At 45.8% G+C, this 23,017-nt stretch overlaps 1 protein-coding gene across 1 annotated transcript in view; it reads left to right on the top strand.

Annotated features, from left to right (window-relative positions):
* Positions 1-9,122, top strand: part of CDH5 (cadherin 5) — a 30,984-nt gene extending 21,862 nt beyond the window's left edge. Inside the window, exons 8-12 of the mRNA XM_059151388.1 lie at positions 1,075-1,217; positions 2,779-2,903; positions 3,270-3,378; positions 5,344-5,589; positions 6,969-9,122. Coding sequence (XP_059007371.1) covers positions 1,075-1,217; positions 2,779-2,903; positions 3,270-3,378; positions 5,344-5,589; positions 6,969-7,486 — 1,141 coding nt within the window. The 3' untranslated portion in view covers positions 7,487-9,122. The remainder of the gene's footprint in view (positions 1-1,074; positions 1,218-2,778; positions 2,904-3,269; positions 3,379-5,343; positions 5,590-6,968) is intronic.
* The last annotated feature ends 13,895 nt before the right edge of the window (positions 9,123-23,017 follow it).

Genomic DNA, 23,017 nt, shown 5'->3' with positions numbered 1-23,017 from the left:
TTGGATGAAGTTAAGTTTTCATAAAAATCAGGACCCATCTCTATGGGTGACATACTTCCTGAGTTCTGGTATGTTTACAAATACCTTAGTTCCTTTGCCTTCTTATGTTAATAACACCACATGTGCTCCTATAACCCTCAGAGCAGGGGCACTTCACTTCAAAAATACTATCAATGTTTCTAGCATTTAATATTGTGGGGACATCTGGGGTGAATCTAATTTTTTTCAGAAGAAGATATTTTTCTGTCTGGACTCTGTTCATTGCCTCACACAACCTTGAAATTCAAAAGTGTCATCAGAATATATGTAAACGTTGATCTCTTTTGAAAATTACACCTGATATTAATGATCTCTCTTAATCTGTACAGTTGAGCCTTTCTTAAGATCAGGAAAGTTTTCTTTTAGTGTATCTTTTGTTATTTCTTCTGTTCTATTGGTTCTGGGATTTTCCTCATTAGCAGCAAATATGTATGATACTTATTACATTTTCTATATCTCTTACATATTCATGTCTCATTTCTTTACACCTTTTTCTTGAGATTTGGAAGAACTTTCCAAATTTTTACTTCATAAATTTATTTTCTATTATTTCCTATCTATTCCAGCTCCTTTTTTATTTCTTCCTGGCTCCCTTCTAGCTATCTTTTCTTTTTTTCTTTCTTTCTTTCTTTTTTTTTTACTATGTTCAATTAGCCAACATATAATACATTATTAGTTTTTGATATAGTGTTCAATGATTCGTTAGTTGCTTATATCACCTACTGCTATTTTTCATCAATCACAAAAACCAAACCCAGCTCTGGCGCACTGGATTACAGAGCCTCCTGCCTCAGCTTTCAAAGTACTCTGACAGAGTCTCAAGGCCCCACCTTCAGCTCAGCCAGGGTAGCCCTGCTAAAATCAAAGGGATTATCCCCCCACCTCTGAATCCCTCTGGGAGGCAGAACACAATGAGTGGGGAGAGGACGATGGAGGGGCTGCAAAGGATAGTTGCGGAAGAGCCTCATCAGTCACGCTGAGAAACATGCACTCAGCAAAGAACAATGGAAAACCATGATTTCTCTCCCCTGGCAGATATTCCATCCGCAAGACCAGTGACAAGGGCCAGTTCTTCCGCATAACCAAGCAAGGGGACATTTACAATGAGAAAGAACTGGACAGAGAAATCTACCCCTGGTATAACCTGACAGTGGAGGCCAAGGAACTGGACTCTAGAGGTGAGTGGCCCCATATGCCAAGAGCCCTGGGCTTTTCTTCTTCTCATTCTTCTAACTTTTCCTCATTCCTTCAAAATAGGCACAATGTGTCATCTCAATCTCTAGAGGTATTATAAGCACCCGCTGAAGCCCCACTTGGCTGCAATACTAGAAAGCCTCGATCCCTACACTGGGCATGGGCCAGCAGCATTCACGTCACCTGAGACTTTGTGGGGAGGGTAGAATCTTGGGCCACTCCCAGACTGAATCAGAATCTCATGCACATTCCAGTTTAAGAAGCACCATCATAAAACAGCCTGCTAGACATTTCTGTGATAAGAATCACCTAAGGCACCTTTTAAACATAAAGCCTTCCCTGGAGGTTCTGGCCCAGTGTTCCAGAAATGGGGACAAGGAGTGGGCATCACTCAAGTACTATGTGGTTCTCATTATCATGGATGTTTGGAAAAGACTGTTAGCTGGGAGGGGAGGTGATGATTTATATGCCAGTCAGTGGGTTGAATTCAAAATCTGAAGCACTTTCCAGCTTCAAGGTCATTAGGTTCTCCAGCTTAGTATAACTTTTGCCAGAGGGAAAGGCAAGTATTGGACTTTTGCATCCTTACAAAACTTGACATGAGAAAAATCGCAGCTGCCATCCAGATTAATATTCCTGCCTTACCCAGGAGGCCACCAGGGCCCAGGGGAGTAGATGACTTGACCAAGGCCCTACTGGTGCTACCCTAGAGGGGCCCTGCCTCCTGCTGCATCTCTGAGACTCATCAACCCCCTCGCATGGCAGCCAAGCCCTGACTGCGATGCACTCCCGTGTGGTTTCCAAATCAGTCTTTGCCCCTTTCTTGCTCATCTAATCTCATTCACACAATTTTTAAACTTTAAAAGTAATAGTTAGTTGTTCATTTTAAAATATGAGAGAAAATATGGAAAAAGAGAAGAAAATCATCCCCGCATAATACCACCACACAGATAATTACTGTTAACAATAGTGTACTTTTTCTGGTCTTTTTTCCTATACATATTTTTATATAACTGAGATCATAATATTTACATAAAAATCATACCCTGCATTTTTACTTAACCTTATTCCAGAACCATTTTCTCATGGTGCTAAAATATCTTTTCCTTATCACATTTTAAAACTGAGATTTCCACTGGCACTGTAAATGGCCACACATTCCATTCTTTTAAAGTGGTTTAATTTGTTGACCCCATCTCGCTTAGGTTGTTTACCTTTTAATTATTTTGTGATTAATGAATTTTATTGGTAATTACTTAAACTATTGGATCAATTTGATAATTTGTCAAATTAATTAAAACCTTCTTTAATTGGCTTGCATTGTTTACCTTTTTGATTCTTACAAGTAACTGTTTAGTAAACATCCCTCTGCGTGAATCTTGATGTCCACCCCCACTCCTCTTTCACCCTTTTCATCCAGAATGTCATTCCCCGGACTCTCTTCCAGAGGCCCCTCTTCGTGCAAAAAGGGCACCCCTCCAGGATTCCCCATCCACATACCTTCTACCTTTGCAGCTGGCTTCATGAGCTCTTTCCTCCCTGTAGGATACTCCACAGGCAAAGAGTCCATTGTGCAAGTCCACATTGAAATTTTGGATGAGAACGACAACCCTCCAGAGTTCGCCCAGCCCTACGAGCCCAGAGTGTGTGAGAATGCTCCCCAGGGCAAGGTGAGTCTGGCTCCGGTGGGAGGGCAGGGCATACCCCATGAGGACAGGCTGAGGGGCAGCACCTTCTTCCACCCACGGCCAGCCGGCATTTCACTGAGCTTAATGTAAAAGGCACAAGAGCCTTGAGGAAAGGTGTCGTTATCCCCACAGCCCCACTTTACAGACAGAGAAACTGAGGCTCACAGGGCATGTGTGAAAAATAGACTGAAGAGGAGGGTGGTCCAAAGAGTGGCTTTGTGGAGACCATTTAGGTTAATGTTACAGGTGAGATGCAGCCATGATCAGGTCTAAACCCACAGTCACCACCACTAAACTCCTGGCCACCCCAACACCACCACTGACTACCCCCCATTTTCCATACTCCAGCTGGTCGTGCAAATCTCGGCAACAGACAAGGACATTACACCACGAGACGTGAAGTTCAAATTCTCCCTGAGCACCGAGGACAGCAACTTCACCCTCACAGATAATCACGGTATGCATCAAGGTAGTCAGCCTTGGCTACTGGCTGGGGCAGAGGCAGGGGGATTCGGGTCTGGAAGCACCAGTGCCAAAGACCAAGCCAAAAATCGGCAGGGGGGGAGGGGGCAGTTACAGGATATTTTGCACAACTCCTTACTGGTCTGTGCTACAGTCAGAGCTACCCAGGCCAAATTGCCAAGTCCATACTCCCCAGAAGATGTTCAGGTCAGCAAGGAACAAAGAACAGATACAGAGTGCAGAGACTTGCTCGATTCACTAACGACCCAACAGACTCCTTCCCACACTGGATCTCTATGCTCAGCACAACTGCAAATTCTCTATGAGCTCTGAGGTCACTACCAAAGAGTCTAAATTGGAAATGTGAAATCCCAAATGCCAAGAATACAGTGAACTTTGTCTTGATTCAGCCACAATGACTACTTACCACCAGGTGGCCCCAGGACAGCATCTGGTCCACTCCTCGCAGCCCAGGGTCTATAATGTCAGTAGTGGCTGATGAGAGCTTCTGATGAGGATGTGCTTACAAGAGTGATGATGCTGAGGTGGCTGAGCTCCCCAAAGTAGACAGGCTACCATGGCTTCAGCTGCTTCCTGAGAAAAACAGAGAAAAATCCCTCCTGGGTCTCAACAGAGTCATCCTTCCCCCCCAGCACAAGGTAGAGCTAGCTGCCTATCTCTAGTGGGCCAAACTGTGGTGCATGAGGATCCTGGTGCTGAAAAGCCATTGTCACCTGTGAGGAGAGTCAAGGCCCTGAGAGTGTGAGGCAGACCCAGGGGATCAGCCACAGACCCACCCTTAAGGAGCCTTCTGTGGAACTGGAAAGGTGGCCATGATGTGCCGGCAGTCAATGACAGACCATTCAAATGCTCAGCTGTCTTTTCGCAGTAAACTATGTGGCAAAATACCCATCACCCCATGCCCCATGTTCACCTCAATCCCACCTCAGAGGGGGTCTGCACTGGGATAGAATGCTTACGAACCACCTCAGAAGCACCCCCTGTACAACCAGGAGGCAAGACTGTGGGTGCCACATTCACTGACAACCTGAATGTTCTTACTATTATGAAAGTAAATGAGTATAATGAGAGAACTCTCATTTCTCTCATAAAATATCAATGGCCTGACAGCTATTATTTTTTATTATAATAGACATGGTTGCTTAATAACAAAATGTAATTAGCTTTCATTTGAAATGTAAATAATGGTCTCCTGTGCTTTTGGCCAGCTTCCCGAATGAGCTGATCCTGCAGGGCTAGATAAATCCTGGAGCAGGGATCCCTCAACCCTCTGACCACAGGCACTGTAACTCCCCAGGAGCCTGCAAACGTAGACACTATCTGGCCTCTGCCCAGGGCCAGTGAATCTGAAATGGGGGGGGGGGGCGTGGGTGAGGAGAGGAAAGGGATCTGGAGGGGAAGGGAGAGTAGGGTTCTGAAAATCAACATGTTTAAATAGCTCTACAGGGGGTTCTTCTGTATGTGGAACCACTCATTGAAGCTGGGAGAGAGAGCCAAAATTTAGGCCAAAGCACATTCCCAGTTCCAACCTGCCCAGGAAATCCTCAGTTACACATTTCCTCACTCCCTCAGTGCCTCAGGGAACATGTGCATTGTTTTCACTTTCTTACAATGGGGTTAAGGAAGAGGAGGTGGGAGCCAGACGTACGGGTTGCTCACAGAAACAGAAAGTGAGGATTTTACGTTTTGGCCAAACCATTCTTAGGGGCTAGGTCGAAACAGCTGCCCCAAATGTCCCCTCTCTGGAGAAACAGACCCACACTCAAATGGCTGGAACATGAGGCAGGGGATACGAAGAACAGAGAAGTCCCCCAGTCTGCCCCCCAGACTGGTATGGTCATGGAGGCCTCCCTGGAGGAGGCAGGCCACAGGTGAGTGTGAATGAGCAAACAGGCACTCTGGAGAGTTGAGCCTGACTCTGCAGCCCTGGTGTTTCCAGATAACACGGCCAACATCACAGTCAAGTATGGACAGTTTGACCGGGAGCGTGCCAAGGTCCACCACCTGCCTGTGCTCATCTCAGACAACGGGAAGCCAAGCCTTACAGGCACCAACACGCTGGTCGTGACTATTTGCAAGTGCAATGAGCATGGCGAGTTCACCTACTGTGAGGAGATGGCAGGCCAGGCAGGCGTCAGCATCCAGGCACTGGTAGCCATCTTCCTCTGCATCCTCACCATCACAGGTCAGTGCCCAGGAGAAGGGGGAAGGGACTGGTGGGGAAAGGGAGTTGGGGTTCACAGGAGGAGGAAGAGACCAGGGACCCAAGAACCAACCCTGCCTCCTGCCCATATCCCACCCTGGGTCTCAGGGTTCCATAGTAGAACACAGGGATAGAAGCTCTGCCCCGCTGGGATGCCTAAGGGTGGGGGTAGATGTGGGGCAAGGGAAGTTCAAGGCCCTTCCCCGACTTTAAAAGACTTCACATTTATGACATTCCTTCATTCAGTTTATAGATTTTGAGCACTTAACTACATTCCAGACACCATTCTAGGCATTTATTGACATGAACCCTATTCTGAAAAAAAAAAAAAATACGTATATATATTTCTTTTGGGGGAACAAGAAAAAGGAAAGGTTTGAAAATTCTAGCTTACCTCACCCCCAGTGGCTTGCTTTCCTTTTCTGAATCCCTCCAACCTTGATTTCTTTTTTTTTTTTTTTCTTTTTTTGGGGGGCCCTCAAAAATTTTAGGAGTATTTTAGTCCTTGCCTTGTTTTGAGTTACCCAGGGAGCAGACCCTGGGACAAGGATTGGGGTGCCAGTGATTTACGTTAGAAGTGCTCCCAGAAAGCTCTAGAAGGAAGAGGGGAGTGAAAGGGGGAAGGGAGGCAGCTGACGAGGGGAGAGTAGTCAATACAAGTTGTCAGTGTGGGCCAGGGGAGCCTTCTGCCTCCTGGGACAGGGAAGCAGTGGGGCACTCACAGCAGATGTTTATCCAAACACGAGCTCCCCTCAGCTGACGTGTGGGGGCTTCTCCCAGGGCAATAAATTCTCCTGCACTTCACCAGCTCTGAAATGGAGCAGGGACCCGCCCTTAGAGGAAGGTTAAAGATCGCCCTGGGGACTGAAATGACCAGCCCTGAGGGATACTATGGGAGCACCTGCATTATCTGCTCCAGGCTTTTTCCTGCCAGTGGCTCCCCCCCCTTAGAGACCCCCTGGGTGTGCCACCATCCTGGCGTTTCCCTGGTGGAGAGTCCAGACTCAGACCCCCTTTTTAATAATAATTAGTGATAATAATGACAATGACATCACCACCACAATTACACTTAACCTCCCAACTACCTTACTCAATATAAAAAGCACTGAAGTCATCCTGGGTCTGTCCCACGGAGGTGGGGGGAGGGCGGCTGGCCTTGACCCACGGACGGTGGAGGAGGGGGCACGCGCGTACCCACCAGGTGTCTAGACCGAACCAGCCTCTGCGTTGGCCCGGGTGCAGCTGCAAGGCTGGGGGGCTCGGGAATCTCCTGGGAGGAGGGGAGGGGAGGGCGCCGGGGAGCCGCAGAGACGGGGCGCACCTGGCCAGGGCCGGGTCTGACTGGCTCTGCCTGGCTGCAGTGATCACCCTCCTCATCTTCCTGCGGCGGCGGCTCCGGAAGCAGGCCCGCGCACACGGCAAGAGCGTGCCCGAGATCCACGAGCAGCTGGTCACCTACGACGAGGAGGGCGGCGGCGAGATGGACACCACCAGCTACGACGTGTCGGTGCTCAACTCGGTGCGGCACGGCAGCGCCAAGCCCCCGCGCCCCGCGCTGGACGCGCGGCCGTCCCTGTACGTGCAGGTGCAGAAGCCGCCGCGCCACGCGCCCGCGGGGCACGGCGGACCCGGGGAGATGGCCGCCATGATCGAGGTCAAGAAGGACGAGGCGGACCATGACGGCGGCGGCCCGCCCTACGACACGCTGCACATCTACGGCTACGAGGGCGCCGAGTCCATCGCCGAGTCCCTCAGCTCCCTGGGCACCGATTCATCCGACTCGGACATCAATTATGACTTCCTCAACGACTGGGGGCCCAGGTTCAAGATGCTGGCCGAGCTGTACCGCTCAGACCCCCAGGAGGAGCTGATGTACTAAGGGGGGGCCATGGGCCTCTAGGTCTGGGGACACAAAGCACTGCAGTTCGGGCCAGCCGGACACCAGCCACTGAGCCCGCAAACTGTAGCACGGACACCCCAGTCCGGCAGCCCTTCCTCGTGGGCCCCAGAGACTTCACCACCTTGGGTAGCAAACTCCAGGTCCCTGAAAGGTCCAGGAACATATTTCAGTGACAGCTACGCCCTAAATGCTGGAAGATCCAGGCTGGGGTTCTGTCTGGACTCGGATGCCCATAACCCTGTTGCCTGGAACCACAGGTCCAACTCAAAGCCTTTCTGTGGCTCCTCAAAGCAGCTTATGTTCAACTGCCAGGGGGAGATCTTCCCTTGAAATCCTCGAAACCCCTGGTGAGGGTGGTGAGGTCAGGGAGGTCCTGGTGCCTCTCTGCCTGGACGCAAAGGGCTGCACAGCATGGCCTGTGGGGCAAAACTCTTTGCAGCCCAGTCCTGTGGGAGACTGGAACCATCCATCAGCCTACCCTGCTTCAACTTCCTCCACTCTCCCAAGTTCCCCTCCACTCCCAGCCTCTTCCCAGGTCTGTCAGGAAGGAGGAGAGGGCCCCTTGACAGCTATGGAAGGTGGGTCCTAAAGGGACCTCACTGGCCTGCCACGCCCCTAACTTCTGTACTAAGCACTTAAAATTCAACCAAAGTCAGGAAAATGGCTTGTTGAATTCTGAAGCAACTGTGAATCCATCCTGGAGGGACAGTGAAGACCAAGTGTGACAGATCATATGGTGAGGGACACCTCCACACCCACACCCTTTGGAAAGAGCCTGCAATAGCTGTGAGCCCATTTTGAGACTCATCGACAACCCCTCCAGTTTTTCCTGGGAAGTGGAGCAGACGTTCCCAGAACAGAAGACCTCTCCCTGTATACGCCTTGCCTAGTCACTCATTCATGCTCTTTCTCTTTTTCTATCTACTTTTTAATCTCTTGACTTGAAGGCCCTCAAGATCTGACCCTCAGCCATTCTGGCTGAAGTGCAAACCCAAACATGACTGCACTATAAAACTGTGCCATTTGATTTTACACACCTCATTGTTGTCACATCTCAGGAAACCCCTGCAGGGTTCCATCCCTCAGGCACCCCCTGCAGAAGTCACCCTGCCCCGCCCACGTCCTGTGGTCATCTGTGCATCTCCCACTTTCAGCCAAATATGGACCATTTGATTGCAAACATGTCCTGGGGAAATGGCATCACTCAACAGGAGGGGGCAGGGCAGGAGGGAAAATCCAGCTCACCCTTGGTCATGAACTGAGGTTCCCCTCTGGACAAGGGCCCTCACAATTCAGGAGATTATAGGTAACACTGACTTTTTTTTTTTTTTTAAACCAATATCTAGCTTTTGTACTTTTTTGTTTACTAATAATACTTACATATTTCTAGCGCTCACCAACATATAGAATAAGGGTTTTTGCATAATAAGCGGGTTGCTATGTAGGTTAACAACTTTAATTCAGGGTTTTTAGTTGGATGAACAAATTCCTGTAACCTTCTTTTTCTTATCATTGTAGTACTTACTGTAGTAATCATGATTATATGTAGGCCACACTGGTGCATGGGACGTACTGTATTTTTTTAATACCTAAATAAAGAAAAATCTTGAAATTCTTTCATTTCTAGAGCTGAGAAAGCTCACGTGAAACACATACAAACCACCACCACCACCATCATCATCAAAGGAACCCTGGACATGGGGGGATATTTGCAATTAGGATTTCAGAGACACTCGGTCTGCACTGCAGCCGAGAAAAAACACTGGACACCTAGTCCAGCCCCCTTTCTTCCCAGAGCTGAGTGTGCTTCCTGGTCCCACTTCCACCCTGCACAATAGGCAGGGCCTCTGGAAGATGGAGTCGACACACCATTTACATTTGGCAAATGAGCCAGGGCGGGTGAGATTCATGAACAGCGAAAGAGGAAATCAACCTCTACTTAGCTGGTTGACAGGGGTGAGCAGCGGGCACGTACTGGGGTGTGTACCCCAACATTGGAGTCCTGCCTAGAAAATCTCATGATCAAAATGAGAAGAGGAAACCTCCTTGTCAGACTCAGGTCTGGAGTTGAAAAGGTAAGTGTTATTCACGTCAACAAGGCTCCTGCTCTTTGACCCTACCAGCAGGGTTTCCTGGGGACTATGGTCTCCAAGGGTGGTGTCTGTAAAGCTCTCGGGTCAATTTGTCTTAATTCCAATTTTGTTCTAACTTCCTTTGTGATTTCCTTTTTTATCATCCACTGGTGATTTAGAACACATTATTTAATTTTCACATATTTGTGAATTTTTCAAATTTCCTGCTGTTACTGATTTCTACTTTCATTCCCTTATGGTGAGAGAACATAATTTTTATGATATCAAGCCTTATAAACTTATTTCAAACTTGTTTTATGCCTTAATGTATGTTTTGTCCTGGAGAATATTCTATGTGCCCTTGAGAGGACTGTGTATTCTGATGTTGGCAGTGGAGTATTTTATAGCTATCCGTTAGATATCACGGTTTGTACTGTTGTTCAACTCTTATTCCCTCACAGATACGTTTAGTTTGTCTATGCACTATTCAAAGTGGGGTGCTGAAATCTCCAACTGTTATAGTTGAATTGTCTATTTCTCCCTTCAATTCCATCAGTTTTTGCTTCATGTATTTTGAGTCTCTGCTGTTAGGGGCATATAGGTTTCTAATTGTTATCCTAAAGGACTGACCCTTTAGCATTATAAAATGTATTTTTGTATCTGGTAACAATTGGCATCAGTCTGTTTCATCTAACATTAGTATAGTCACTCTGGCTCTCTTTCAGTTAGTTTACATAGTGTCTCTTTTTCCATGCTTTTACTCTCAACCAGTTTGCATTTTAAGATTTTATTTATTTATTTGACAGAGAGACAGAGAAAGAAAACACAAGCAGGAAGAGAGGCAGGCAGAGAGGGTAAAGCAGGCTCCCCGCTGAGCAGAGAGCCTGATGCGGGGCTCGATCCCAGGACCCTAAGATCATGACCAAAGGCAGAGGCTTAATCCACTGAACCACCCAGGTGCCCCAAATTTGCATTTTTTAATAGAAAGTGTGTGTTCTGTGGACCAAATGTAATTGGATATGACAGTTTATCCACCCTACCAATCTCTGATTTTTGATCGGCATGTTTAATCCTTTTCCATTTAATCTAATAAGGTGAGATACATGTCTTCTATTTTCCTATTTTTTTCTACATCTTATATATTTTTTGTTCCTCTATCACCCCATTACTGAATTCTTGTATGTTAAATAGGTATTTTCTAGTGTACCATTTTAATTCTCTTGTCATGCCTTTTACTTTTTTTTTATTTCCTTACTGGTTCCCATGAGAACTATATTTAAAATCTTAAAACAATTCAGTTAGAATTTTTACTAACTTAATTTAAATATTGTACAAAACTTTGTTCCTATATAGCTTTACTCCCACTCACCTTTGCATTGTTATACATATTACATTTTCATACATTGTATGCCCATCAACATAAATTTATAGTTATTGCTTTATATAGTTGTCTTCTAAATCTGATAGGCAGGGGAAAGTTACACACAAAAATATGCCTATTTAATTTTTACAGCTACTTATACAGTTACCTTTACTGCTGATCTTTATTTCTTCATATAGATTCCTTTGATGATTACTGTCTGTGTCTTTTCATTTCAACCTGAATGACTCTCCTTGTAAGTTTGTAGGGAAAGTCTGGTTGTGAGAAATTCTCTCCCTTTTGTTTATCTGGGCATTGATTTCTCCTTTATTTTTCCAAAATACAGAATTTTTTTTTTTTTTAAGATTTTATTTATTTATTTGACAGAGAGAGATCACAAGTAGGCAGAGAGGCAGGCAGAGAGAGGAGGAAGCAGGCTCCCTGCCGAGCAGAGAGCCCGATGCGGGACTCGATCCCAGGACCCTGAGATCATGACCTGAGCCGAAGGCAGCGGCTTAACCCACTGAGCCACCCAGGCGCCCCCAAAATACAGAATTTTTAATGGATAGCCTTCACCTTTCTTTCATCACTATGAATGTCATTCCAGTGCCTGGCCTAGCGGGCTTCTGATCAGTAACTTGCTGTTAACCTTATTGAGGAAACTCTGTATGTCATAAACCATTGCTCTCTTACTGCTTTCAATATTCCCTTGGTTTTTGATCTTCAACAGTTTTGTTATTATGTGTCTAGGATAATGCTAACAGTTTATCTTATTGGAGTTCATTGAGCTTATTGGATATGTAGATTAATATTTTTATCGAATTTGAAAGTTTGGGGCCATTATCTCTTCAGATATTCTTTCTGCCCCTCCCCCCCCCACTTCTCTCTCTCTTCTCTGGGACTCCCACTGTGCATACATGAGTATGTCTGATGATATCCAATAACTATCTAAGGTTTATTCATTTTCTTCATTCTTTTTGTTGTTGTTCCTCAGACTAGATAATCCTAATTGATCAATCCTCAAGTTTACTAATCTTTCTTCAGCTAACTCACATCTGTTCTTGGGTTCTTCTGAATTTTTCATTTCATTTATATTTTCAACTACAAAGTTTCATTTTTTTTTTTTTTTTTAATAATTTCTACCTGTTTACTGATATTCTTTCTTTGGTGAGACATAATCCTCACATTTTTCTTTAGACATGGTCTCCTTTAGTTCTTTGAATGTCTTTTAAATAACTAAGTTAAACTCTTTGTCTAGTAAGTCCAACATTTGGGTTTCTTTACAGATAGTTTCTATCGATTGCTTTTTCTTCCTCCGAGTGGGCTATACTTTCTGGTTTCTTTGTATGTCTCCTAATTGTTGTAGAAAGTTGGGTATTTTAAATAATATAATGTGGCAACTGTGGAAACCAGACCCTTGCCCGCCAAGGTTAATTGTTTTGGTTTTTGTTGCACATGCAAGTTGTTTAGTGGCTCTCCTAAACTACTGCTGTTAAAATTTGTACTCTTTGGGGCACCTGGGTGGCTCAGTGGGTTAAGCCTCTGCCTTTGGCTCAGATCATGATCTCAGAGTCCTGCATCATGCTCCCTGCTCAGCAGAGAGCCTGCTTCCCCCTCTCTCCCTCTGCCTGCCTCTCTGCCTACTTGTGATCTCTGTCTGTCAAATAAATAAATAAAATCTTAAAAAAAAAAAATTGTACTCTTTGTTGTGTGTGGCCACTGAAGTCTGCTTGGTAGTAGTCAGATACCTCCTTAAATGCCTGAAACCAATAAATCTCAGTGCTTGCTAAAAGGCTGTGTGTGTGTGTGTGTGTGTGTGTGTGTATGTGTGTTTATGTTGGAAAACTTCGTCAAAGCTCAAGCAGGCAGTTTATAACTCAGCCTTAGCCTTCCCTTTCTGATGGCACAGAGCCTCCAGGTCCACCATAAGTGAGAGCATAGGGTTTCCCCTGATCTCTCCTGGACATCTCTTGCTTAGCCCTACACATGCAAGTGGCCTTTTAGATTCCCAGGAATATACCAGAGTTTTTCAAATGAGTGGACAGCTCATTCCTCAGCTTTCCCTTTTAAGATTTTTGGTCAGCCTCTTGGGACGCCTGGGTGGCTCAGTTGGTTAAGTGGCTGCCTTCAGCTCAGGTCATGATCCCAGCGTCCTGGGATCGAGTCCCATATTGGGCTCCTTGCTCAACAGGAAGCCTGCTTCTCCCTCTGCCTCTGCCTGCCACTCTGTCTGCCTGTGCTCACTCTCAAAGTTTTAAAAAAGATTTTTGGTCAGCCTCCTGCTTGCCGGAGCTGTTAGCCCTGCCTCAGGCCGCTGTGATGTGAAAGGATTACCAATGATTGTTTTCAACAAATGCCTGGGGCGGGGGAGCTGTTTGCATTGAGCAAATTTCAAGTCAGGTGAAATAAAAGCAAGCTTTAAAATGAGGTCTTATAAGGCCCACCAGACAGGTCAAATGATACAGTTACTCGGGGACTGGGCTTTGGAGGATCTCCAGCACCCTCTTCCCCTTCCAGAAGTTTGTAAGCTGCTGATTTTCACTGTGATTGTGGGGCTGTTGCATTTCAAGGCTACTACAGGGCTGAAGAGAGGGGAATGGAATTAGGGTAAGTTAAAACACCACAAAGATCAAAAATCTTACAAGGTTTAGCCTCTTCTTGTGAATAAACACTCCCAGAATTTGTGAAAGACTTTGGTTAATTCCCAGAGTTCTGAGAAAGTTGATTTTGACAATTTTTTCCAGTGTTCTCATTGTTTTTATGGAAAACAGGATTTCCTTATTCTTTTTTTTTTTTAAGATTTCATTTATTTATTTGACAGACAGATATCACAAATAGGCAGAGAGAGAGAGGAGGAAGCAGGCCCCCACCGAGCAGAGAGCCCGATGCAAGGCTCGATCCCAGGACCCTGAGATCATGGAAGGCAGAGGCTTTAACCCACTGACCCACCCAGTCACCCCGGATTTCCTTATTCTTTTATTCCTGTGGATGTCAACCCTACCACCATGACCTAGGGTGGCTTTTGAGCTCTGTTTTCCTACCTGTCAAATGTACAAATTCAGAGGCTTAACCTCTGAACTCCGAGTTACCCAACCCCTGGAGCTCATGCGATCTGTTCACTACTTTTTCCTCCAATAAGGCTGCCAGGCTTCAAGTCACCTCTTATCCCTCCATCCCTCCAGTGGGATCTGGCTCTGAGCTCTCAGCCACTCTGGCCACCTCTTCTCTTTGGTTCCTGTTTACCTTGAGGTTGGAGGAGTGACTTTGTGAAGGCAGGTGGCTAGCCTCTGAATCTAGAGCAACTGGCAGACACCACCCTAGGGCACAAACCCAGTGCTCCCTGGATTCAGCTAACCACACTGCTCCAGTGAACCCTGGGCCCTGGGCCTGGCAAAAGGGAGCAGGAGCAGCATAGGCTCAGAGCCCTTCCCCGTACCCCAGGTCAAATCTCTGCGGCTAACATGAACTTCCTCTTCATAGAAGACTAAAGTGAGGCCCAGATGGTGCAACATGACCAAGGCCACACGGCAAGTTAGAGACTAGGGCTAGAATTCCCCCCTTTTGGTTCCCCCCCAAAAATGTGGATCTGCAGGAGACTTTCCTAGACCTGGGGACCAAAAGCTGGACCAGGAAATGTTATCCATCTCTATTGAACGGATCGTAGGAAAAATGACCACTTGGGGGCGCACGACATAAACAAATGCTCAGCCGCAATCCCAGTGCTGTGCACCCAGATATCCTGATGTGGACCATAGGCTCTGAGGGTTCTGGGCCTTGGCCGAGAACATGGATCAGAAAGGCAACCACAAAAAGCCCAACCCCGCAACCCACTTTAGACTCTGGCTCTGTCCCTCCCCTCCAGCCAGGCTCTGATATGGGAATGTCAAGAACCTAGTTCTCCATCTTCCCAAGCAAATAGGACACCTATGGCCTCCAGCAGTCCTATTGGCACTGAGAACTTCAACTCCTAAGGAATCTGCTGGCCTGGCTGCAGGAGCCTTTGGCTTGTAAGGGTTACAGTCCACTGCATAATCCCTCCCGGGACCAACCCCTGCCTCAGAGTCCATATCCAGCCCTCTTGCTCTTCATCAAATCAGTCCGGGAGCATGGACTCTGGGCTAGAAACTGTCCATCCCTGAATGCCCTGGTTTCAGGCACCTCCCAGGTCAAGAATACACACAATAAATCCTACTGTCCCCAAGGTGATGGATTGAGTCTCTGATCCTTACAACCAAAACCCTAGTCCACCCAGCAATCCCCTGTCTAAATATTAGCTTGAGAGTCACACATAGGGTACATCTGTCACAGTGTTAATTTCTGGTAATGTACAAGGCAAAAAAAATCATAAACAGTGGAAATATCCAAGAAATTGATTAGGTAAATTATGGAAGATCCATAAAAAGAAAAAAGAATACTGGGCAGCCATTAAAAGTCATGTTGTCACATGGTGATCTTAAGCTGAATTCGAAGTCAAGCAAAAAGACAGAATCCAATGCATTATTTATAGTCAGATCCCAATATTTTTTTTTACTAGTAGATAATCATCTCCAGGTTTTTGAATTATAAGTAATTTTTATTTTCATCTTAATTCTGTGTTTTCCAAATTTTCTATATCAGCATGCAGTATGTTTATAATCAGAAAGGATATTATTTTAATGTTAATAGATAATTACCTTCTTCTAATTGGAAAACCGTGAATATGATAAAGTTTATCATATCTTTGTAGCACTGAGTTTTGTTTAAAAAAAAATGTTTAAGCTTACAATTTATTAAAGCAAAACTTTATGTTTTTTAAATTAACCAAACTGTTTTTAAAACCATTGCTTTTAAACCAGGCAAAACTGTTGTTGGGAGGTTTATTAATCTTATTGTGTTGTGTTTTGTTTTTATTTTCTAGACTTGGCCATGTGGGATCTGCACCTCCTAACTTTTAGAGTTCTGTTACACCAAATTCCCACTAACTTTCTGCATCAGAGCAACTGGAGTCCACGGAATGAGAAAAACCTGGTTTTCCAGAGAGGTAATCCTCATATGATTCTTCAATGCATAGAAATACCCTACATTACCCTTTCTCAAAAATATGAGAAAGAGCTGGGACCAATTTTCCACAGCTCGTCCAGAGGCCACCTGGGGATGTCTGGGAACGCTGAGGAGCACTAACACTCAAGAATTTCACAGGACTTTGCAATGTGCTTTTCTGGCTTGGGGTGTTGAAAGCAAAATTAACTTATCACACTCCTGAGTAATGGTTGCTGGAGGGATGGTTAATGATGTTACACAGGAAGCTGTGCCAGAAGTCCTGGTTTTTTGGTGGGCCTCTGAGCAGGAAGTGAGTCTTCTCATCAAAGGGAAAAAAACAAAGCTCTACCTTTGAGTTCAAGAGTTTTCCTGGCGAAGCAAAGAGAGACCTTCAGGCAGAAAGTACGCAGCAGGAGAAAAGAAAAGCCCCACCTTGGGCACCACATAAAGCAGCTAACGTTTTGCAGAGCACAGAGAAGAGTGAAAAGCGATCCGGGGCTTTTTACTTTCTTTCTTTCTTCGCACCAATTCTGGTACAGACGTATAATGAAATTCTACTGAACCACAAAAAGGAAGGACAAATTGATTCATACAACAACTGGAATGGATCTCAAATACATTATACTAAATAAAAGAAGGTAGACTGCGTAGACGACATATGCTATGATTCCATTTATACAATATCTGACAAAGGCAAAACCAGAGCAACAGAGAACAGATCAGGATTTCCAGCAGTTGGCAAGGAAGGAGGATCTGACTAACAGAAGGTGCATGAGAGAGATTCTGGGGGTGACAGGACAACTCAGTATCTTCACCTGTGGCAGTAGTTAAACAAATCTATTTCTCAAAATCATGGGACTATACTCCCCAAAAAGTGAATACTACTGTTTGTAAATATAGAGTAAATTTTTTATTTTTATTTATTTTTAATTTATTTTACAGACATCACAAGTAGGTGGAGACATCCAGGCAGAGAGAGAGAGAGAGAGAGAGGAGGAGGAGGAAGCAGGCTCCCTGCAGAGCAGAGAGCCCGATGCAGGGCTCCATCCCAGGACCCTGGGATCACGACCTGAGCCAAAGACAGAGGCCTTAACCCACTGAGCCACCCAGGCACCCCTAGAGTAAATTTTTTAAAATCAACATTTGTTTTAAATGGAGAGATGTTTCATCAGGATCTCATTTTATTTTGTTTATTTTATTTTTATTTTATTTTTTAGAGAGAGAGAGAGAGAGAGAGAAATGTGTGCATGAGCAGGCGCGGAGGGAGCTGGAGAGAATCTTAAACAGGCTCCATGCCCAGTGTGGGGCGCAGTGCTGGGTTCAGTCTCAGAACTGTGACATCATGACCTGAGCTGAAATCAAGAGTCAGACTTAACTGACTGACCCACCTAGGCCCCCCGTCTCATTTTAAAAGTGATTTTCGGGGTGCCTGGGTGGCTCAGTGGGTTAGAGCCTCTGCCTTTGGCTCAGGTCATGATCCCAGGGTTGTGGGATGGAGTCCCGCATCGGGCTCTCTGCTCAGCAGGGAGCCTGCTTCCCCCACTTTCTCTCTCTGCCTGCCTCTCTGCCTACTTGTCATCTCTGTCAAATAAATAAATAAAATCTTTTAAAAAATAGTGATTTCCTATTGCTCACATCATAGGTGCTCAAGGACCAAGTATATATACTTACTTACTTGTTTATTCTTTCTAAAATATCTGATGAACAGTATGCTAATGAACAAATTCCCTGATTTTACTCTTGATGTCGCCTGAAGCCCTCTCTTCTAAACTGTGCCAGCCTTGGGACGCCTGGGTGGCTCAGTTGGTTAAGCAGCTGCCTTCGGCTCAGGTCATGATCCCAGCGTCCTGGGATCGAGTCCCACATCGGGTTCCTTGCTCCGCAGGGAGCCTGCTTCTCCCTCTGACTCTGCCTGCCACTCTGCCTGTGCTCACTCTTGCTCTCTCTCTCTCTCTCTGACAAATAAATAAATAAAATCTTAAAAAATAAATAAATAAATAAAATAAACTGTGCCAGCCTTAGTTGGGATCCTCTTCCTTCCTACTGTGTTTTTCCCCCAAATTCCCAATTGTTCTACCTCTAGCCTCAACCCCCGCCAGTCATTCTGCTGTCACTGAAATTATTTGTCTAAAGTGCAAATAAGATGTTGCACTCCCTTAAACTCCATAGATTTTCTTCAAACTTTCCATGGCTCTCCACTGTCAGATGGCCGAGCCCGAGCTGTTCAGCCGACCACCCAAGGCTCTTCATAATCTGGCTTCTCCTTTTAATTTCTATAGCGACACATCTGCCTTCATGCCAAACACTCTGTCATATTAAGCTGTTAGCCTTTCCTCAGACAAATGGTAGGTTGTCTTATAGGTCAAAATATGCACTGTCCTTCTCTGTGGGAGAACTACACATCCCTAACCTATTGATGTCAAGCTTAGCCAAGTGATTCAATTTGTTGAATATGAGTGAAAGTGACCCTTGCCACTTCGCAGCAGAAACTTTAAGAACCATGAGCGTCTGGGTGGCTCAGTCATTAAGCATCTGCCTTCAGCTCATGCCATGATCTCAGAGTCCTAGGATTGAGCCCCAGTCAGGCTCCTTGCTCAGCTGGGAGCCTGCTTCTCCCTCTCCCTCTGCCTGTTGTTCCCCTGTTTGTGCTTGCTCATTCTCTGTCACATAAATAAATAAAATCTTTAAAAAGAAGGGAAGGAAGGGAGGAAGGAAGGAAAAAAGGAACTTTAAGAACCGGCTCATGGCTCCACCATCTCTAGTCTCTCTGCCACCAGCAATGAACATGTAACATAAGTGAAAAATAAACCTTCATTTTTGTAAGCCACTGAGATTTGGGGGGTTGCTTGTTACCACAGTATAACGTAGCCTAACCTGACTGAAACACTCCATTAGAACATAAGCTCCAGAATTGCTCACTCTGTAACCCCTATAAATAGTACAGACACATGGCTGGCACTCAGTACATATTTGCTGGATGAATGGATGGATCAGTGAATGAATGAACACATGACCTCTGGGCCTTTGCACACACTGTTCTCTCAGTAAAGAGTCACCATCTCTGCTTTTTCACTTGCCCGTATCCTCCTCAAATCAAACCTCAAAGATATCCTCCTCCAAGAAGCTTTCTCTGCCCATTACTCTCCCCTCCCTAAGAAATCCGTGTATATTTCTGCTCTCATAATAATTCTGTCTTGCCCTGCCTATAAGATCCTGAGGCAAGACCAGATCCACCTCCCCTTTGTGGCCCTGTGCCCAGCACACATGGCCCAGAGCAAATGGGTGGATAAATGAATAAAGGAGTAAAGGAGTAGGAAGCTTTCAGTTCTTTCAGGAAATCACAGGTTTTTCCCACTTCAGGCCTTTGCTCATGCCATTCCCCTGGAAAATCAGTCCCTTCTCCATTTGCTAACCTAATGCTTCTAAATCTTTTAGGGTCACCTGTCCCATCATTACATATCCCTGTCACAATTAAGTCATTCACTCTCCCCTGTTCCCACAACCTTAATACATCCCTTCAACAGAGCCCTTATTATATGGCACTGAGATCTTCTGTGGTCTGTCTCTATGAGCCCTGTGAGGGCAGGACCCGAATCTGATTCATCCCTATGTCCCCATATCTAAGACTTAATCTCAATGACAGCAACCTCAAAGACAATAATAAAGATAACCAACTGGGGTATGTTCTGGTTAAATAAACAGATGAATCATTCTGTGAGGGAGTGAATGGATGAATGTGAATGGGTTCTAACATGTTCTTCCATTGTCCCTTAGAAAGCCCAGGCTCATCACTGGAGGAGAACTCTCCAAACGTGATGGGGGCTGAGCTGGCTGATGCTTTGTCACCCTAGCGGACTTCTCTCCCGGGCCCCTGTTACTGTCCCCAACCTCATGGGCCACATGATCCCATTAATGAGTGCAGGACACTGTAAGGGTCAGCTCACTGGGCCACTTCCCAATCCACCACTAACATCCCCACCCCCTGCAGAGACCCAGCAGAGGTGTCCCAGAGCGTGACTCCAGGGAAGTGTGTGCACCAGGTCAGCCCTGGAGCCTCCTCTAATCTGTCACCAACAGAGGACAAGTGGAAGAGAGGAGGAATGGAGAATGATTTGCAGACAAGGAGGAACGAGAAGGAATCTGCATCCATTCCAAAGTCAACATGCACGGCTAATTGCATAATTGATTGCAGATGTGATTGGGAACTCAGAATATGACAGGGAACACCCAAGGTCAAGAAACACTAATCACCTCCACATAACGCTTTCCCTCCTCTAATTGACTCTTGCTCCAGAGAACCAGGGAACCAAGGAGAATGAGAGGGGTCAAAGAAACAGAAGCACTTGTCCAGAACTCATCCTAAAGGCAGACCTCCGAGAACTTCAATCATCTGGAGATCAACCAGGAACCAGAAGCAAGTAAGAAGCTTCCATGTAATTGATCAGTACTCATCAGAAATATCAAGGTCATGAAAGCAAGAATTCTTACAGAATGGAAGAATTTAAGGACAACCAACCGCCATGAGCAATGTGGGATTCTGGAGCAGATACTCCAACAGAACATTTGAGGAAAACCCGTGAAATTCACAGAAGGTACAACAATTGTATTGTACCACTGATAATTTCCTGGTCTTAATCACTGGACTATGATTTTGGAAGTTGTTATCATAAGGGGAAACTGGATGAATGATACAAATGAACTCTACTTTTACAATATTTTTTATAAGTCTGAAAGTATCTTAAATAAAAAGTGTGCTTTGTTTCGCCTTCCAAAGGTCTTGTACGTAGCCATCAGCCTTCTGGTAAGAATGCAGTCATGCTCGCCAAACCTGGTTTTGCTGAACTGTCTGTGTATCTAACTTACTTATTTAGCAGTCATGGAGATGGTTCTCTGAAGAAACCTACAGTTCTTCTGTGAAGCTTTGAAGTATCAAATGGGAGGAGAAGGACGGCTGAAAGCGATACACTGAGATGCACAGGGAGAGAGAAAGTGCTGCAGTGGGGCCATTTAGCGCCGGGCTGATCAGCCTGTGCTCTTGAACCCGCAGAGACAACTCCCTGTTCCAGCTCAGTCGCAAATGTCTTTAGGGTCCAATTCCATTTGTGCAGCAAGTGTTTTTGGAGCCTTGAACCAGACCCTGGTGTGGGGACACTGGGTTCCTGCTCTCCAAAGGCTCACAAATGGGGAGCCCCATAGGCACAAACACAAAAGAAAATATTACACAGTTTCTATCACTCTGAACTGTGAAGCCTGTTAGGGAACCCCAGAGCCCTAATACAGAGCAACTGATTCAACCTCAGAGAAGACACGGTCAGAGAAGTTGCTGAAGAACAGGGTCTTTGGAAGTTAGAGGCAGCTGGAGCCCAGGGGTTCAGGTGGAGAATGGTTGGAAGGGAACCTAGCAAGATGGGCAGAGACCAAATCAAAAAGAATCTTGACTGCCATTTCCAGTGTGGACTTGATGTTTAGCGAGAGGAAGCCACTGAAAGTTTCAAGCAAGGCCATGGGTTGATTTAAGGAACCTCCATGACTGCAGTGTGGCGGGGTGTCCTTTCTTCAAGAGTGAATTGAGAAGTTATATCAAGGCACTGTGTGCCCTGTTTTGGGGGCGGAATGCCTGCAGCATGCTGGGTGAGGGTGAAAAATGAACAAGGCGATAGTCCAAACAGAGATGCTGAGAAACAGCTCCTTCCCCAGAGGGCTGAATTCACAAGAATCTGCTGTCCACCAGGCTGCCCTGCCCTTCCCCGTGTGTAAAGGCTCAGCTGTTCCATGCTGGGGTGTGAATGGTCCGTGCTCTGTGTTGCATTCAGACAGCACGCTTACTATACTTCCAGGGCACGAGCTCTCCTGGCAGCATTTCAAATCCATCCCCGTCAGCTCAAAACCAAGAGCAGCCAGACTGTTTCCTAAGGGAGGGAAAATAAGGGGCCCCAATCTCTTTCTGACCATCCGGGCTTCTAGCCGTCTCAGCCCTCCTCAGTTGCCAAGCTGCTGTGCCATCTCAGGAGGAACAGGGGCGGGGGTCAGCAAAGCCTCCCAGAGCTGTCAGATCGGGTTTAGGATTCCCTGTTCTTCTGAGTCTTGTAGATGTGTGTGGGTCACCAGAATTCTTGATGGAGAGGACCAGAACAGAAAAGAGAAGCAGGATTAAGAGTTCCCTTCACACTGGTTAGGTGCCCCAGAGGAGGGGGCCATAAGCAGAAAATGCTAGAGACCCAGGTCCTAAGCAGTGCCTGCATAAGACCTTTCTGAGGGATGGAGGTACTGAAAGAGCAAGTAATTTGCTACAGGAAGCACAGCAGGTCAAGGGCAGAGTGGGAACGGAACCCGGTTTTCTGGCTCCAAACCCAGAGCTCCTGACCCAGACCAGAGTGAATTTCTCCATGCTTTCCAGAGCTTAGAGCAAAGGCTCATGCAATCCTCCATGAGGATTCCACCCAACCTCCCAGGGCCGAATGCCTCACAAATGCAGCAGGCACCTACTCCGTGCCAGGCCAGGCCCTCCAGCACCACTTCTCTCCCCTGGAACTTTCCTCTAAAAAGGGTGGTAGAAATGCCTGACACATAGGCAGGTTTTCTATAAATGTTTTCTGCTCCACTGGTTTATTCATACTCCATCTTCTTCCAAAGAGAATCAAAGCCACTTAAAAACACACACATACTACGTATAATGTTTTCTCTAACAAGTGAGTAACTAGGAGCAAAGGAAACATACACACATCTCAATTTTTTTAAATAAGTGAGTGAATCAGGACAAGAGAAACACACGCATTACACTATTTTTTTTAAAATAAGTGGGTGAATTGGGACAAAGGAAAAATAAGGATAAGAAGTAAAACGAAAAGCTCAGGGTGGCACTGAGAGACACAATCTCTCCATTTTCCAGAGGTGGACCCCCCAAAAATAAGTAACAATCACTGCAGGGAAGCAACCTCTGTTGCAAGATTTGCAATATTCAAGGGATGTCTAAAAATAAAGGAAATAAAGGAAAAATAAAGGGGAAAGTGTTATTAAGTAGAAGCGGAGCTGTATTTGTTACTAAGCACGGAAAGAAAG

Source organism: Mustela lutreola, chromosome 16 (assembly GCF_030435805.1).
Source record: "Mustela lutreola isolate mMusLut2 chromosome 16, mMusLut2.pri, whole genome shotgun sequence".
Classification (NCBI taxonomy): Eukaryota; Metazoa; Chordata; class Mammalia; order Carnivora; family Mustelidae; genus Mustela; species Mustela lutreola.
This window is presented reverse-complemented; position numbering and strand designations above follow the sequence as displayed.